The 19105-nt window shown below is 39.7% G+C and overlaps 1 protein-coding gene across 14 annotated transcripts in view; it reads right to left on the bottom strand.

Moving 5' to 3' along the window:
* The window catches only part of ZFAND4 (zinc finger AN1-type containing 4), a 107237-nt gene that overhangs the window by 76125 nt on the left and 12007 nt on the right, over nucleotides 1-19105 (bottom strand). For 6 of the 14 annotated variants that reach the window (XM_074337278.1, XM_074337277.1, XM_019716172.2 and 3 more), the window contains exon 2: nucleotides 18804-19104. The exons of 1 other annotated variant lie outside the window; for it this stretch is intronic. In XM_074337278.1, coding sequence (XP_074193379.1) covers nucleotides 18804-19065 — 262 coding nt within the window. In that variant the 5' untranslated portion in view covers nucleotides 19066-19104. Of the gene's footprint in view, nucleotides 1-14328; nucleotides 14432-15277; nucleotides 15431-18803; nucleotide 19105 lie in introns of those variants that run through there. 7 more of the 14 variants (XM_074337282.1, XM_074337287.1, XM_074337289.1 and 4 more) reach the window with 5 other exon arrangements.

The following is a 19105-nucleotide window of genomic DNA, read 5'->3' as shown; positions in this document are numbered from 1 at the left end:
AGGAGGAACTGAATTGTCTGGTTCCAGGGCAAGGGCTGGAGACACAGCTTTGTCCCAGACAGAAGTGCTGGCAGAATCCAGTTTCTTTGTGGAGCCCTCCCCCATCCTAGTGTGCAGACTAAGGCCGATGCCATATCTCAGTCTCCATCAATCTCGATAAAAACATTCACCCCGCCCCTGGTCTCAGAGGGTGGGTGAAAAAGGAGGAAGGAATTAAGAAATATAAATTGGTAGTTACAAAATAGTCATGGGGATGTAAAGCATAGCATGAGGAATATAGTCAATAATATTGTAGTGTGTACGGTGTCAGATAGATATTAGACTTATTGGGGGGATCACTTCCTAAGTTATATAAATGTCTAACGTCTATGCTGTACACCTAAAATTAATATAACATCAAACATCAACTAATTGAAAAATTTTAAAAAGTATTAAAAATACATCAAAAGAAAAATTAGAAAGAATTTGAACTGAATGAAAATACAACATATCAAAATGTGTGGGGTGATATAATTAGCAGTACTTAGGAGGAAACTTAAAACACTAAATACCAGTATTTCGTAAGAAGGAATGTCTCAATGAACTTAGTCTCTCTTAAAAAATTAGAAAAAGAGCAAATTAAACCCCAAGTAAGCAGAAACATAATATGCGACAAGTAAGCAGAAACAAATTTATGAGACAAAAACAAGAGAAATGAGTTTTAAAATTGATAAAACTCATTTAAAAAAAAGACTATGCAAATTACGAGTATTAAGAATGAGAGGGGTGACATCACTACAGGTTACACAGATATTGAAAGGATAATAAAGGAATATTATAAACTATGCCAATAAAATTCAACAACTGATTAACAAAATCCTTTAAAAAAGCTACCCAAGCTCATTCAAGAACAAGATAACTTGAATAGCCCGATATTATTAAACATAATATCAATTCTACTCACTTCCAAAAAAAATTGCAGAAGGAATAGTCCCATTCATTCCATGATGACAGTATTACCTTATACCAAAACTAGACAAAGACATAACAAGATAAAACCAATATCTTTCATTAACACAGATATAAATATACTACACAAAGTTTCAGCAAACAGAATTCAACAACATATTAAGAAAAAAACAAAATGATGAACAAAGGTTAATTCCAAGAATGCTGGTCTAATATTTTAAAAATCAATTAATGTAAATAAGACAGAGAAAGACAAATACTGTATGATTTAACTTACATGTGGAAACCAAAAAACAAAATAAATAAAAAAAAACAAAACAGGAACAAACTCATAGATACAGAAAACATTTTGATGGTTGACAGATAGAAGGAAGGTTGGGAGGGATGGGTAAAAAAGGGGAAGGAATTAAGAAGTACAAATTGGTAGTTACAAAATAGTCACGGGAATATAAATTATAGCATAGGGAAAATAGTCAATAATATTGTAATAACTATGTATGGTGCCAGATGGGTACTAGATTTATTAAGATGATCACTTTATAAGTTACATAAATGTCTAATCACTATGTTGTCAAACTGAAACGAATATAATATTGTATGTCAACTATAATAGAAAAATAAAAAATTATTTTTAAACAGGATCAAAAATTAATATATGGTGATGGAAGGAGAGCTGACTCTGGGTGGTGAACAATGTGATATACAGATGATGTATTACAGAATTGTACACTTGAAACCTATGTAACTTTACTACTATCAGCCCAATAAACTTTAATTAAAAAAATATATTTTAAAAAATCAATGTAACTGAACTTTTAGAGGAAAATATAGAAGAAAATTTTTGTGATCTCAGATTAGTCAAAGATTTCTTAGATATGACATCTATATCCTTAAAACATTTTTTTTTGGATAAGTTGGAGTTCAGCAAAATTAAAATTTCTACTCTTCAAAAAAAAACACTGTTAAAAGAATAAAAAGACAAGCCACAGCTTGGAAGAACATCTCAGCAAAACATGTATGTATCTGATTAAAGACCCATATTCAAAACATATAAAGATTCTGAAAACTCAACAATAAGAAAACAAACAACCCAATTTAAAAAAAAATGGGTAAAAGAGTTGAATATACACTTCAACAAAGAATATATATGGATGGCAAATAAACTCATGAAGATCTTCAATATCATTAGTCATTAGAGAAACTAAAACCACAATGAGATATTACTACATGCCCATTAGAACGACTAAAATTAAAAAGATTGACCACACCAAATCTTGACAAGCATATAAAGAAAAAACACTCTTTCATGCTTCTCAGTTGCATCCTCTTACCTCCACCCACAAGTAATCACCATTCTAAATCCATTGTGAATCATTCCTCTGCCTTTTGCTATTGTTATTGCTATTGCTTTATTTCACTGTGTGGTATTGTTTCTTTTGCCTCTTTTTAATCTTTACAAGAGTTATAGCCTTTTATTGGATTGATCTCTTTATAATTATGAAATGCCCTTCTTTGGCTCTTGCTACAGCCTTTGTTTTAAAGTTGATTTTGTCTGATATAAATATCACTACCCCAGCTTTTTGTTTTGTTTTGTTTCCATTTGCATGAAATATCTTTTTCCATCCCTTTACTTTTAGTCTGTGTGTCTTTTGATATGAATTCAATCTCTTGTAGGCAGCACATGGAAGGGTCTTCCTTTTTCTATCCATTCAGTGACACTATGTCTTTTGATTGGAGCATTTAGTCCATTTACATTTAAAGTAATTATTGGTAGGTTGTAGTTTTTGCCATTTTATTGTTTTCTGATTGTTTTTATAGTTCTTCTCTGTTCCTTCCTTATTCTTGATCTTTATATAATATGGGAAATCACAGTGTTTGTATTCCTCTATGATTTGCTTTTTTATACACTATTGTTGTTGTATGTATGTACCCATGTCACACATGAAACTATTATTCCATTAGTTTTCCCTATTGTAATCTATTCCTTAGAATTCAATTCCAGTATATGACTGTGGGGATAGAGCCAGGAGTGCAGTTTCCAGGCTCTCGGCCTCACATGGAAAGGTGCTGGCTCAGGTAGTAAATGGCCATCAACTGTGATTGGATGGCCATCAGCTGTGGCTAGTTGGCCATCAGCTGTAACCAGTGAGCCATTGGCCACTAATATAACTGCTGTGGCTACGCTAGCAGAAAATGGGGGCGGGAGGCTAGCAAGAAGATGGTGGCTGGGAAGCGCGGATTGCAGTTAGCACGGCGGAGTGTGGGTTGTGGATTGCAGAGTAGTGGACAGCAGGTTGTGGATAGTGTGGCTCCTGCTGCCTGTGTCTCCAACCCAGCTGCCAGTGAGAATATACTGGTATGACTCCCCTATCCATGGCTCCGTGGGTGTTCCTTTTTGGCCTCACCATGTCCTGTGTTCCTATGTGGGGAGCGGAACCAGAGACCCCACCTGCCACCTGGCATGACAATGACAAATATATTTACATATACCACAATTTATCCATTCTAGTGTACTCATTTGAGTTGTTTCAAGAATTTTGACATTACCAACAAGACTACTATGACTATCCCTCTACATGGTTTTTCCATGTTTCACCTTTTACATAATAACTTTACTAATATAGAAACACTAACTTTCTTCAGGTTAGTATTAAACTGGTATATCTTTTTCAATCCTTTTTACTTTCAACATTTTGGGGTCCTTATATTTCAGATTAGGTCTCTTATAAACAGCATTTCGTATGGACTTTTTGAAAAAGTACTCTATCAGTTGTCTTTCAATTAGACAGCTTTATCCATTTTACATTATTGGAATTACTGATATATTTCTGTTCATTTTTATTATCTTACTTTGTGCTTTCTAATTGTCCTGCTTTAATTACCTGACTCTTATGTGTATTATTAATTCCGATAGAAGAAGGTAAAGTACTTCTATCATTTGGAAATTACATAACTCTATTTCTAATCTCTAGTGATTACTCTAGAAATTTAAATGATCACATTTAACAAAATAAAGTCTAAAGCTAATCGCATCTTTACCCTCTTCATAAACAATACTAGTAAGAGCCTTAGCACTCTCATTACAAACTCCACCATGACTTATATGTCATTGTTACCAGGATTTTAAATCAATTTTTTCAAACCTTCATATATTATTGTTTTATTAAGTAAATGCTTATTTAGATTCATCTATAAATATGCCATTTTGATAACCATTCCACCTTGCATCATCAACTTCCTTTAGGAATCATTTGCCTTCTAAGATATATCCTTCAGAAATTCCTTTAGCAAGAAATTGTTAAGAAATTCAAGTTTTGTTTTTTCTGGGAATGTCTTTATTTTGTCCTCATCTTTGAAAGAAAGATAAATTCAGTTCTAGGTAGAGATTGTTATTTCTCTCAACACTGTGAAAATAATATTCCACTGTCTACTAGTTTCTATTATTGTGGTTAAACAGTCAATTGCCATACCCAGATCTTGGTTCCTAATACCATACTCCAACAAAAGGAACGAGGACTCCTCAAAGAAATGGCTGATTCTGACAGGGCAAGAAATACACAGGATGATCCTAGAACATCTTGATGAAACTGGCTGGACTAGAGCATCTGGCACTACCAAAAAGTAGGTGGGAAAACAAAACAAAACAACCACAAACATTACAGTTCTGGGGTTTGAGAAACAAATAATTTATCTCTGAGCTAACTTCCCATTGTGCCTAGGTACCAGATTCTCTCTCCTTTCCCCTTTGTCTCAAGCTATGGGGTCATCTGAGATTGGGAGATGCTTTAGGAAGAAATGTCTGCTCTACTGCCTGTTCTTGAAAATTGTATGTTGTCATCTCAGCCCTAGACTGACAGCAAACCATCAAAAGCTAGGCGAAAGGCATGGTACAGATTTTCTCTAAGAGCTCTCAGAAGGAACCAACAGTGCCAATACATTGATCTTGGACTTCTAACCTCTAGAACTCTGAAATAATAAATTCCTGTTCCGTAAGCCACCCAGTTTGTAGTACCTTGCTATGGCAGCCCTACCAAACTAATACAATACTAAAAATGGTGAATTTTACAATACGTAACTTATACCTTTATTAAAAAATGGAGATAGTTTATTAGACTTAGAGAAAAATGAAAACATGTTCAGTAGTATTAGTTAGAATATTGGGAACGTGTATAAATTACAAAAAGTGATCGAATCTATCTAATCCTATATATTTCTATGGTTGCAGAGTCTCTATTATAATTTTTTAAATGATAAAATAAATATTTTTGACAAAACAAACACTTAGAATTTAATGACAATTAAATTCAACTTAAAAACTTGTAGGATATAGTTAACACAGTTTTTCTTTCCTCTAAGTATTTTAAGCTTCCTTTGCTTTAAGTTTCTTTTTCCCCAGTTTCTTAGCTCCTGCACCCACCACCCACCCCCGCCTTTTAATTATTTTGTAAATGTTTATTTACACTTTTCGATTGTAATCATTGAAGGCCAATGTTCTTTCTAACCCATTCTGGGCCCAGCTCCTGGACAATTACCACCACCTGAATGACCGGTTGAATGGCCACAAGCTCCTAGAGCGCACGGATTTTCTATCACGTAGCCACCTCACATCAATAGCTTTGAGCTCTGCTCTTTAAGCCAAACACTTTTAAATTTATTAATTAAAATCTATTTTTCCTCATTCAGGGGCCTTGGGGATACAGATGATACCTCAAACAAGATTACCGGTTCCAACCAAGGAAGCCAACACAGTCTTCCAGGCAGATCTCGAGACCCCTTCCTCTCATCTAAGACCAGATAGGACGAGAGTTCCGTGAATCTCCCAATAGGTAGGGACAGCTCTATGCCCCTGCCCAGCAGGAAGCAGATACAGAAGAAAAGACCTCCTTGTCCCTCAAGTTCCCATAGAGATTTTATGGGGATCACATCTCTCCAGGGAAAGACAAAGCAGGTAGTTGGTGACAGGCATTGGGTCTCTGCATTCCTGCACGTCCAACACAACCCACAGAATGCGACTGCCCAAAACTTACCCTTTTCATTATAATTATCTACTACTATAAGGAAACAAATGGGTACAAAATACCCAACTAGATTAAACTGGTCACTCACACCTGCACAGTGAAGTCCACAACGACCTTCATTTCACATGGGCTTCATTATACCATCATTATAGCATCATACACATGCCCAGAAGTTCATTAATATCATTATAACAGACTGAATTCTGGGAAGGAACATGTGCAGTCTGAAAAGATGAAGTAATAGCCTCTTGTCAATCACAGGTGTCAATCAAGTGGTCCCACACCTGGAGAGGAACAGCCCATTCTAGAGAAAAAAAGGGATAAAAACTCCAAGTCCTCGCCAGTCAGCACCTTTTGAGCCTTTTGAGACACACCTTTGTTCAGGCCTGCTCCTATCCTTTTGAAGTATACTTTCTCTTCTAATAATGGGCCCTTCAGCCACTGCCTTCTTCTCAGGCCCACTCCTACCTCTTTGGAGTGTACTTTTTCTTCTAATAAACTGCTCTTTCACCACTTTATTTCCGTGTTTCGTTCAATTCTTTGCTCAAGACGCCAAGAACCTGGACACCATGCCAAGGAGGGCCACCCTCCGGCAATGTAGCAGCTAGGATTCCGGTAACAAAAGGAAATATTAAATCATAAACGGTCAAATTAAAAACAAAGTTCAGACTTCCAGTTTCAGTTACAACATGTAAAAAGCTTTTAAGTTGCCACCCCCAACCTTACAACAAGAAAAAAGATGAACAAACTGAAAACCAACAGCTTTTCTGGGAGCCATCAGTAAATGAGGTAGGAGGGCAAACCATCAGCCCAAAATCTACAGAGATGGGCAAATCCAGAGAGTTACAACCAAGATCTGCTTGCATGAAGCAGAAACAGACTAGAGACATAAACTGAAAGGAACACCTCAGTGGTCACTTTGATGATCTGGTGGAGGCTGCAGATGGATGAGTGTGAGATTGGGGAATTCCTGGGGGCACAGTGTCGGGGGAGCTCCCATACCTTTCAGAGTTTTATCACTAGAAACAACATCAGGTTCTCACTGGAAAGAATCAAGAAAGATCCCTTTGTAGCTCAGGCAGAGGGAGGGGAAACATAAACATTATGAAAAAGCTCAGAGCATTCTCCATAATAAAGGCCTATCACTTTACCAGAGCCAGAGCCCATGGGGGAAAGGCATTTCAGTGATTCCAGATCCCTCTAGTTTTCCTATCTTACTTAAGTGATTATGGGGAGGATTAGGGGAAAAGCTAAGAAATGTCTTGAAGGTCATAGCCCAGGGACACAGGCCCACTAAAAGACTGAGATTTAATCAACGATTATAGGTAGTTTCCTTCCCCCAATATTTTACGACCACACTAACAGGGCTCTAGTATAACAACAGTGGATTACAAGTGAAAGAGCTACAAGACACAGACTTGTTCTAAGGAGGAGTTCTTAGGAAAACCCAAAGACAACAGGGGAGAAAAAACAAGGAAACTAGAGGAATCTGAAGTCTCTGTTACTTACAGCTACAATAAACATTAAACACAGCCCAACTCCTAGCCAGTTTAATATAAAAGCTCACATTAAAGGCCTATTTACCTCAGTTACCATTAACTGATACAGTACATCCAGCTTTCAACAAAAAATTACAAAGCATGCTACAAGACAAGAAAAAATGCAATCTCAAGAAACAAAACAAACATCAGAACCAGATTCATATGACAGAGATTTTGAAATTATCAGACAGGGAAATTAAAATAACTATGATTAATATACTAAGAAATTTAATGGAAAAGTAGACAAGATAAAATAATAGATGGGTAATATAGGCACAGAGACTGAAACTGTAAGAAAGTATAAGTAGATACTACAGATTAAAAAACACTAACAGAAATAAAAAATGCCTTCGATGGGTTTGCTCATTAGCAGACTAGGTATGGCAAGAAAAGAAAAAGTGAGCTTAAAGAAATGTCAATATAAACTTCCCAAATTTAAATGTAAAGAGAAAAAAGAAAGAAAAAAAGCAGAACATTCAAGAACTGTGGGAAAATTTCAAAAGGTGTAACTGGAATACTAGAAGAAAGAGAAAATAGAACAGAAGAAAGATTTTAAGTAATAATGGCCCAGTATTTTTCAAAATTAATGAGATACACCAAAGCACAGATCGGGAAGAGCTCAGAGAACACCAAACTGAATAAAATTTAAAAATCTCCACGTAGACATATTATATCAAACTGCAGAATAGCAAAGACAAATAGAAAAATCATTAAAGAAGCCAGAGGATAAAAACACATGGATAGTAATTACAGGGAACTTCTCATCAGAAATCCTGTAAGCAACAAGAGAGTGGAGTGAAATATAAAGTGTTGAAAGAAAAATACCTAGAATTCTATACCCTATGAAATTAGCCTTCAAAAGTAGGGAGAAATAGACTTGCTCAGATAAACAAAATTGAGGGAATTTGTTGCCAGTACACCTGGCTTGCAAGAAATGTTAAAAGAAATTCTTCAGAGAGAAGGAAAATATGTCAGAAACTCAAATCTACATAAAAAAAGAAAGATCATCAGAGAAGAAATAAATGAAGGTAAAATAAAAACTTTGATTAGTTTTCTGACTCTTATTGATCTAACAGATAATAGTTTGTTCAAGATAATAGTAATAACAATGTATAGATGATAATGACTTATAAATGAAATGAATGATAGTAATGATACAGGGAGAAGAGGGGGAATTAGGAATATTTAGTTATTATAAGGTAATTGCAATACCTGTGAAGAGGTATAGTATAACTTAAATTTTATTCAGTTTGGTGTTCTCTGAGCTCTTCCCGATCTGTGCTTTGGTGTATCTCATTAATTTTGGATTAGCTCTAAATGTATAGTGCGAACTCTAGCACAACCCCCCCAAAAAGTTTAAAAAGTGTAACTGATGATAGGAAAGGAGGGAAAATAGAACCATATAAAATGATCAGTTAAAATCATAAAATGCAGAAAAGAGTATAAAACAAAAACAGGAACAAATAACAATGGCAACAAATAGAAAACTTACAAATATGATAGTTATTAATCCAACTACATGAATAATAATTTTAAACATAAATTGCCTAAATAAAACAATAAATAGACAGAGATCATCAAACTGGATCAAAAATAAGACCCAACTGCAGTGTTGTCTAAAAGAAATCCACTTACGGATAAAGATACATATAAATTAAAAGTAGTCATCCTTCGGTATCCACAGGGGACTGGTTCCAGGACCACCTTCAGATACCAAAATCTGTGGATGCTCAAGTCCCTTATATTAGGTTGGTGCAAAATTAACTGTGGGTTTCGCAATTATTTTTAACCTCTTAAACCGCAATATTTTGCACCAACCTAATATAAAATGGCATAAAACGATGCATACAGCTATCCCTCCGCATCCACTGATTTCCAACCACAGACTGAAAATACTATTTTAGATCCATGGTTGGTTGTATCAGCAGATGCAAAACCCACAGATATGGAGAGCCAACTGAATAAGGATAGATACAATTTTATTTGTCAATTATACCTCAAGAAAGCTGGGGGGGGAAATGTAAAGGGATGAAGAAAGATATGTCAGGCTAACATTAACCAAAAGAAAGCTGGAGTGGCTAAATTAATTGTAGACAGAGCAGATTTCAGAGCAAGGAAAGTTATCCGGGATAAAGAGGGGCATTACATGATAAAGGAGTCAATTCTCCAAAGAGACATAACAATCCTTAATTTGTATGGACACCATCAGCTATCAAAACTTATAAATTATAATAAATAAGACAGTATAATATTGGTATAGAGCTAGATAAAGATCAGATCAAAGAGCTATATAAATAAAAATGTAGTACATGACAGATATGAAATTAATCAGAAAAGATTAAACTAATTCAGTAAGTGGTTTTAGATAACCAATTATCTATATAGTGAAAAAAAAAATGGATCCCTATGTGATACTGTATCAGTAAGAATAAAGTACAGATAACCCCCATATAACACGGCACTTCAATAAGACTGTTTCGCTCTCACACATTTAGAGAATTTGGGAAAACCCTCGTACAACACGGCATCCTAGAACATGGTTTCACTCTAACACGGTTTGAGAATTAGAGAAATTCCCAAATAACACAGAGTGTAATAAGAGCTTTTAAGAGCAAAAAGTATCTCGTTCGAAATTAAGGAAATCCCCGAATAACACGGAACATAATAAGAGCTTTTAAGAGTAGAAGGTATCTAGGGGACAGAGTCCCAGAGAGCAGTTTCCAGGCTCTCAGCCTCACGTGGGGAGGTGCTGGCTCAGGTAATGAATGACCATCAACTATGACTGGTTGATCACCAGCTGTAACCGCTTGGCCAATTGGCTACTGATATAACTGCGGGGCTGCACTGATTGGTTGGTTGGTTGGCAGGCCCAGAAGTGAATGGTGGACTGTGGATCATGTGGCTACTACTGCGTGTGTCTCGCCCAGCTGCCAGAGAGAATATAGCGGTATGACTCCCCTATCTATGGCTCCATGGTGTTCTTTTTTGGCCTCACCACGTCCTGCGTTATTATGTGGGGAGTGGGACCAGAGACCCCGCATGACACACAGCATGATAAATGGCGCAGTGAGCAGGGTATGGTGCCCGGCAAAGCTTTCTGGAGTGTCAAAGGTCAGCTTCAGGAGACCCGTGAGGAGCTGCGCCGGGAATGGGAGGCGTGGTCTGCCAGGGAGACTCAAACCTCCAGATGGCACACCACCCTCTTGGCCATACAAGGCATCACCTTCCTTTTGGTAATCTGCTGCTGCCATAGGTTCTGAGGGTTGCGGACATCTTGCACTGAGGCCTTCACTCAATTGGACACCTGGAGCGGCGAGCAAGATTCCAATCAGATAGGAATGGCGTTTGACTCTGGGCAGAAGAGCTGGCCCCCACACAGTGTGTGGTACGCGGTAGCCACAGTTCTCAGAAGTTGGACCCCCAAAGAGGGATGGGAGGACATGGATGGCTCTCCGGCCAGCACGGAGAGGGCCCTGCAGGTTCTGGCTGAGTGGTTGCTGAAGGAGGCAAAGGGTACAGCTGGCCATGAAGGCTGCATGTTCCTCACCGCCTTGTGTCGTAACATAGAGGACACGCTTAATTAAATAGCTCAGGTGCCAAATCAGCAGCCCTGGGGGGTGGCATTGGGAGCTGGGGACCGTCGGTTGGAGGAGGTTCTCACCCTAGTGCATCATTAACTCGGAGGAAGCGCTTGCTGGAATAGCACAGGTGCGGGACCAGGTGTTCCAGTGGGAGGCGCTGGAAGCTCAGTCCGCTTGTTAGAGGAGGAGCCCCACAGTGGAGACTCTGAGGCAGAGGCAGATGACATGAGTGGAGACAATGTAGCTCCAAACCCCCAAGCCCGGCCAATCTTGAAGCAAAGGGTAAAACGTGAGCAACCTTTGCGCCCCAGGAGCATTGCTGCCGCTAACCCAGCTGTGACTGAGTTCACAACCTACACGCCTTACATTCCCACTGAGCTGCAGGAGCTGGGGAAGCGGTGCTGACAGCACCCTGGAGAGCCAATCTAGGCTTGGCTACTACGTTTATGGGATGAGGGTGCAGACAGCATTCTCTGCTCCCCAGGCGAAATGGAAAAGCTGGCCTCCATGACCATGCATCCGTCCCTGCGACAAAGGTTACAGAATCGCCATAGGTTGGCCCAAGACCAGGGCAACCACACTCTAATGGAGTGGCTCACTGCTGCTGTAAGCACAGTATGAGGAGAGGCTGGCGAGCTGCCAGACACTGTGAGTAAATAGCAATGGTATACTGAACTTAAATCATCCGTGAAGTGGGTATGAGACATGCTATGTTCAACCCTAGTATGCGGGGGCCGGATGACGAGCGTTTTACAACCAGCATGAGATCTGGTTTTGGATACTGCACCTGCGAGTGCTTTTGGATCCTTGGTTGCCATTCTTAGGCCCTATGTGGGGCGGCGGATCCATGAAGTTACAATTGCCCTGGCCACCCTAGGGGATATTGAAAGACTGCGGCAAAGGAAGTTAAGACAGGAGGTCTGGGAAGTTGAGACCTAGAAACCCAAATCAAAAGTAAGGGGGCGAGGTCGCAGGCCTTAGAGAGTAACACACACGCAGATGTGACATAATCTCGTGGCAGCAGGGATTGATCGGGAAAAAACAGACCGACAATCCAATGCACTCTTGTTGGAACTTTGGAAACAGTTGTGTCCGGAACAGCAATTCCGGAGAAGCCTAAAGGAAAAGTCCGGGAAAGCACGACTTGTGTCCTCCAGGACTCCTTTCAGCTTGATTAGGGGTAGAGCCAAGGTACCAGGTCAGAGGGGATGAGCGAGGACCGGAGGCCCCACGTGGAACTGTTCATACATTGGTCCCCTTCTAATGTGCAGAGGGTTTTTGCCCTAGTGGACACTGGCGTAGACTACAGTCTTGTTTATGGGAACCCAGATGGCTATGTTTATGGGACCATCAATCTGCATTGATGGCTATAGGGGACAGACAATGATGGTAAAAGCTGTTTCCTTACCACTGGGTATAGGAAGGCTTCCCCCCACCCCCACCCCCGTATGTACAAGGAGTATGTCTCCCCCATTCCGGAATATATTGTAGGAGTGGACGTGCTACATGGCCTCAGTTTACAGTCGTCGGTGGAAGAGTTCCATCTCCGTATGGGTGTGGTGAAAGTGACTGACATGTTGGCATGCTCACCACCCTCCTCAAGTGTTGCCGCAGCCCCAGTGTGTGGTTACGGTGCGACAGTACCACCTGCCAGGAGGAGAGGAGGAAATTGGTCGTACAATTTTGGAATTGGAGAAGTCACAGGGCCCCTCACAGAAGACGCTTGTAGTGTAGATTGTGAGGCAAGACCTTGAAGGGGTGGAGTGTGGGGACAGAGTCCCAGAGAGCAGTTTCCATGCTCTCAGCCTCGTGTGGGAGGTGCTGGCTCTGGTAGTGAATGACCATCAACTGTGATTGGTTAGCCGTCAGCCGTAACCAGTTAGCCAATTGGCTACAGATGTAACTGTGGGGCTGTGTTGATTGGTTGGTTGGTTGGCAGGCAGAGAAGTGAATGGCGGTATGCGGATCGTGTGGATACTACTGTGTGTGTCTCGCCCAGCCGCCAGAGAGAACATGGCTCCCCTATCTATGGCTCTGTGGGTGTTCCTTTTTGTCCTCACCATATCCTGCATTCTTATGTGGGGAGTGGGACCAGAGACCCCGCATGACACACAGCTTGACAATATCTCATTTGAAATTAGGGAAATCCCCGAATAACATGGAACATAATAAAAGATTTTAAGAGCAAAAGGTATCTCCTTTGAAATTTTTCATTAGAGCATGGATGTCGTATTAGATTTGACTGCAGAATTTTAAAATTTATTAGAATTTAAATCCATTTTGTTCGTGGAGTATTAAGTTCAGAGGATGAAGACATCTTGTCAAAAAATGGTGCTTAGGCCAGCCTGGTGGCTCCGGCGGTTAGAGCTCCATGCTCCTAACTCCGAAGGCTGCCGGTTCGATTCCCACATAGGCCAGTGGGCTCTTAACCACAAGGCTGCCAGTTCGATTCCTTGAGTCCCGCAAGGGATGGTGGGCAGCGCCCCCTGCAACTAAAATTGAACACGGCACCTTGAGCTTGGCTGCCACTGAACTCCCAGATGGCTCAGTTGGTTGGAGCACACACTCTCAACCACAAGATTGCCGGTTCGACTCCCACAAAGGATGGTGGGCTGTGCCCCCTGCAACTAGAAATGGCAACTGGACCTGGAGTTGAGCTGCGCCCGCCACAACTAAGACTGAAAGGACAACAGCTTGAAGCTGAACGGCACCCTCCACAACTAAGATTGAAAGGACAACAACTTGACTTGGAAAAAAGTCCTGGAAGTACACTGTTCCCCCAATAAAGTCCTGTACCCCTTCCCCAATTAAAAAAAAAAATCTTAAAAAAAAAATGGTGCTTAGTAGTGATGATGAAGAAAACATTATACTTTTGGTGAAAATTGCTTTAATAAAGATATTTCTCCTAATTATAAAAATATAATAGTATTTTTTTTAATTTTTGGAACCTAACCCCCTTTTTTGTACTAGTTCTGTTTCGTATGACATGGATTCACATAACACAGCATCTCTTCAGAACCTAACAACCATGTTATACAGGGGTTACCTGTAGGTTACGCTGAACCTACCCTAAACCACAATAAAATGTCAGTGGCTTAAAACAAAGATTTCCTTCTTGCTCAAGTTACATGTCCATTGCATATCAGCCAGGGATCTGCTCACTATAATCACTCAGGGACGCAGGCTGATAGAAACTTCCCATTCATAGCTCATTGGCCAGAACTAATAATAGGGACTCACCTATACAGAAGAGGGCCAGGAAAACAATACTATCCCATTCAGAGAAGTCTTTATTAGAGAGCACTAATGCCAATTACCATAGATGGCCAGTACAGGGAATCCACTGCCCATGGAAATAAAAAACAAATGACAACAATCACTTACATTTCTTGGCAGATGTTTTTTTCTTTCCAAATTCCACTGGATTGTGTTTCACATCCTCTGAGCAATATATATACTCTCCTTTGCTGACTACTGCTCTAGGTAATGACAAGCTTCAAATAATTGGCCTTCTCTAGAAACTTGGAGGGCTAGATTACATCTCCTCCCAAGGGCACAGCTCTTATATTCTCAGATATGTACTGTGCTTCTCCACAGATTATTTCCCCCTGATAAAGAACACAGATGCTCTGCTAAACGCTTCACATTTATTAACTCAGATAATTCTAAGAACAACTCCTTGAGACAGGTATTATTGTTATTCCCATTTAAAATGTGCAAAACGGGGTGACCATTAGCTCAATTGGTTAGAAGGTGGTGCTGATAACATCAAGGTTGCCGGTTTGATCCCTGCATGGGCCACTGTGAGCTGTGCCCTCCTTTCAAAAAATAAAACAAAATAAAATAAAATGAGCAAAACTGAGGGAAAGAGAGGGTTTAGTAATTTCCTCAGTAAGTAATCTGAAGTCAGTGCTCCCATGCCTTCCAGGCCCACTGGAAGCTCCCTGTAGGTACTGCTCCTTTCTCACTACAGCTTCATCATGCCTCCTCCAGAACACTCCTTCAGCCCTTCTTCCACAGTCCCCTCCATCTACCTTTCTATCCCCCACTGGGTTCTAGTTCTAAACTTAACAAAGGATGCCTATAAGGAAAAACCATCTGGCAGAGCAACCATTTCCCCTAAGGATTAAACCAAGCAGTGTCACCTCTCCCTACTCCATATCACTCTGTTTTGGAGAGTCTTACCCACCATGTTAGCCCCAAATGTCTTCCTGACAGAAGAAATGTCTTCCTTCCAGTAGAAATAGAAAGATCACCCAGGAAAGGATTCAAACTGATTTTTTCAGGATGGATGCCCTCTTGAAGCCTGCTGAAGAATAGAATGACTGTCACTGCCCATGAGCTGCAAGAAGTTACAAGAAAGAAGATCTGAAACCATAAAACTCCTAGAAGAAAATATAGGAAGTAAATTTGCAGACATTACCCTTAGTATATTTTTATTGATATATCGCCTCGGGCAAGGGAAGTAAAAGGAAAAATAAACATGTGGTATTACATCAAACTCAAAAGTTTTTCACAGCAAAGGAAACCATCAATAAAACAAAATGGCATCCTACTGAATGGGAGAAGATATTTGCCAATGATACATCTGATAAGGGATTAACATCCAAAATTTATTAAAAAACTCATTCAACTCAACACCAAAAAAACAAACAACCCAATTAAAAAATGGACCGGCCCGGTGGCTCAGGCGGTTGGAGCTCCGTGCTCCTAACTCCAAAGGCTGGCGGTTCCATTCCCACATGGGCCGGTGGGCTCTCAACCACAAGGTTGCCGGTTCGACTCCCACAAGGGATGGTGGGCTGCACCCCCTGCAACTAGCAACGGCAACTGAACCTGGAGCTGAGCTGCGCCCTCCAAAACCAAGACTGAAAGGACAACAACTTGACTTGGAAAAAAAATAGTTCTGCAAGTACACACTGTTCCCCAATAAAGTCCTGTTCCACTTCCCCAATAAAATCTTTAAAAAAAAAATGGGCAGAGGACATGAAGAGACATTTCTCTAAAGAGGACATACAGATGGCCAGCAAACATGAAAAGATACTCAACCTCACTAATTATCAGAGAAATGCAAATAAAAACCACAATGAGATACCACCTCACTCCTGTCAGAATGACTATCATCAACAAGTCCACAAACAACAAGTGCTGGTGAGGTTGTAAAGAAAAGGGAACCCTGGTACATTGTTGGTGGGATTGCAGATTGGTGTAGCTACTATGGAAATCAGTATGGAGGTATCTCAAAAAACTGGAAGTGGAACTACCTTATGACCCAACAATTCCACTCCTGGGCATCTATCCAAAGAAATCCAAATCGCTAATTCAAAAAAATCTATGCACCCCTATGTTTACTGCAGCACTATTTACAATAGCCAAGACATGGAAACAACCGAAATGCCCATCGGTAGATGACTGGATTAAGAAACTGCAGTACATTTATACAATGGAGTATTACTCAGCCATAAAAAAGAATGAAATCTTACCATTTGCAACAATATGGATGGACCTAGAGGATATTATGCTAAGTGAAATAAGTCAGACGGAGAAAGACAAATACCATGTGATCTCACTTATGTGTGGAATCTAAAGAACAGAATAAATGAGTAAACTAATCAGAAATAGTCTCAGAAATACAGAGAAAAAACTGATGGTTGCTAGATGTCAGTGGGGTGGGGATGAGGGAGAAGGTGAGGGGATTAGAAAGCACAAATTGGTAGCCACAATATTGCCACGGGGATATGAAAAACAGTTTGGGGAATATAATCAATAATGTTGTAAAGATTTTGTAGGGTGTCAGATAGGCACTTGTCTTATTAGGGAGACCACTTCAGGGACGGTGTAGATGCCTGACCACTGTGCTGTACACCTGAGGCTGAAACTGAATAACAATGGATGTCAACTATAATTTAATATATGTATGGTCACAGGAAGTGGAGTACAGCATAGGGAATGTAATCAATGGAATTGTAACAGCTATATATGACGTCAGAGGGGTAGTAGATTGGGGGAGGGGAGTTGGGAGGGGTATAAATGTCTAACTATGACATTGTTTTGTACACCTGAAACTAATTTAAAAAAAAGTTACAAGAAAGTATGGAGAATAAGAGGAAAGGAAGGGGTAAAGGGTATGAGGATGAAGAATGGGCATAGGAATTAAGCTATTGACCACTAGTGGTAGGTGTCATGGACTGAACTGTGTCCCTCTGCAAATTGGTATATTGAAAGCTGAACTCCTAATGTGATACTATTTGGAGATGGGGCCTTTGGGAGATAATTAGATGAAGTTATGAAGGTGAGAAGGTGAGACTCATGAAGGTGAGACCTCAGGGTGGGATCAGTACCCTTATAAGAATACCAGAGAACTCGTGTATGCTCTCTCTCTCTCTCCCCCCCAACCCCACAATAACTGTATTTGTTTTATGATTGTCTAACCTAGGATTCAACTGTCTAATATCTACAAAGCCACTGCTTTACCCTCCTTCCAGAGGACAAGAAGCCTACATCTTGGTTCTGGTCCTAACTCAATCAGTAACTAAATACTTCCACTGGACAAGTCCCTAATCTTCTCTAAGCCCAAGTTTACTCTTCTGACATTAAGAGGCCTAAATAGCATGGTCTCTAAAGTGTTTTTGCTGCACAAGGGTTATTCAAAATGCATGAAAGGAGGAAATAATAGAAGAATTATTTAGAGCACAGGAGGGTTTACCCTCCTCTTCCTAAAAAGATATCATTACCCCGTCATATAAATAAAAAAGAAGCACAAATCCAAAATAAACTATTCAGACTCCATGTCTCACCAGATCACTTGGGAAGACAAAACCTTCATGTGCCATGTACTGACGCCGTCATTGGACTCACCTGGCCACTAACTTCAATACAGGTTAGTTACTAGAGGAGCAGCAAATACTCAGAAGCCCAGATACCAGGATCCTTGATTTACACAGATAAAAATTCCAACCCTCCTCATCCTTCTACAATTCTGAACTTAACCTGGGCTGGAGGGCAATGCTAGTTACTACCTTTAAAAGCAAGTTCCAGCTTGTTTGAAAAGCAAAGATCTATTTAGTATTATATGGGGCAATGTAATTTTCTACTAGTAAAGACTAGATTTTAACAACTATAAATGACAAATACCACTTATTTCAGAAGTCTGCTAAGTACAAAGTAAAAGACTAATTTTACACAAAGTAGTTTGTGACACTTCACAAATACACGAACCACAAAAGAGATGATGTACAATATTCAATGTGCCTGCTATACTGAGGAAACTTCCAATATATATAAGTGTAAGCCAAAAACTTGTCTCAGAAAATCTCCACATTAAAGAAGGAAAAAGTATTCTCAAAGGGAATGCAATTACTATTGCTCATTAAAAGTAACTGTAAGGTAGTTATGGCAGAATTTGTAAGTCATCATAACCTGTTGAAAAACTGTTTTAAAATATTATTTCACACCATTAACATGATGCCACGAATTTGCTTCAGAAGAATCTGGTGGAAAGGGAATGAGGTGAGGGGAACACAGAAATGATAACAAGAAAGCTCATGAATTGATAACTGTTGAAGCTGAGTAAAACGTACATGGGGGTTAATTAGCCTATAGTTTCTAATTCTGTGTATGTTTGACCTTTTCTCTGTAGGAAAAGTTAAAGTTATTATACACTCTTGATGAACAAATTTAATCCTTATATCCTAAAAATAAAGAAAGACTAGTACCTTCCAATCTCTGAATTTTTGCTTTCACAGAAATAACAGCTTCAAAGGGTGAAACTCTCAGCTCAAAACATGTTCCAGTCAATGTTTCAACGAAGAGCTCCATGGTGTCATAGAAAGGAAGTTTGTAGTACAGTGGTCCCATGTTATCTTCATTGAAGAATGGAGGCTCTTTTCGGTTATCCATTACTTTGGCTTTTCTAATTCTTCTGGAATATGTTGTAGGCAACTGTATACCAGTTCTAGCCAAATCAGCTTTGAACATTGGTAATATGTATCGTTGTTCATGTTTTCAGTTTCGTACC

The sequence above is a fragment of the Rhinolophus sinicus genome, linkage group LG07 (genome assembly GCF_036562045.2).
Source record: "Rhinolophus sinicus isolate RSC01 linkage group LG07, ASM3656204v1, whole genome shotgun sequence".
NCBI classification, from domain to species: domain Eukaryota; kingdom Metazoa; phylum Chordata; class Mammalia; order Chiroptera; family Rhinolophidae; genus Rhinolophus; species Rhinolophus sinicus.
This window is presented reverse-complemented; position numbering and strand designations above follow the sequence as displayed.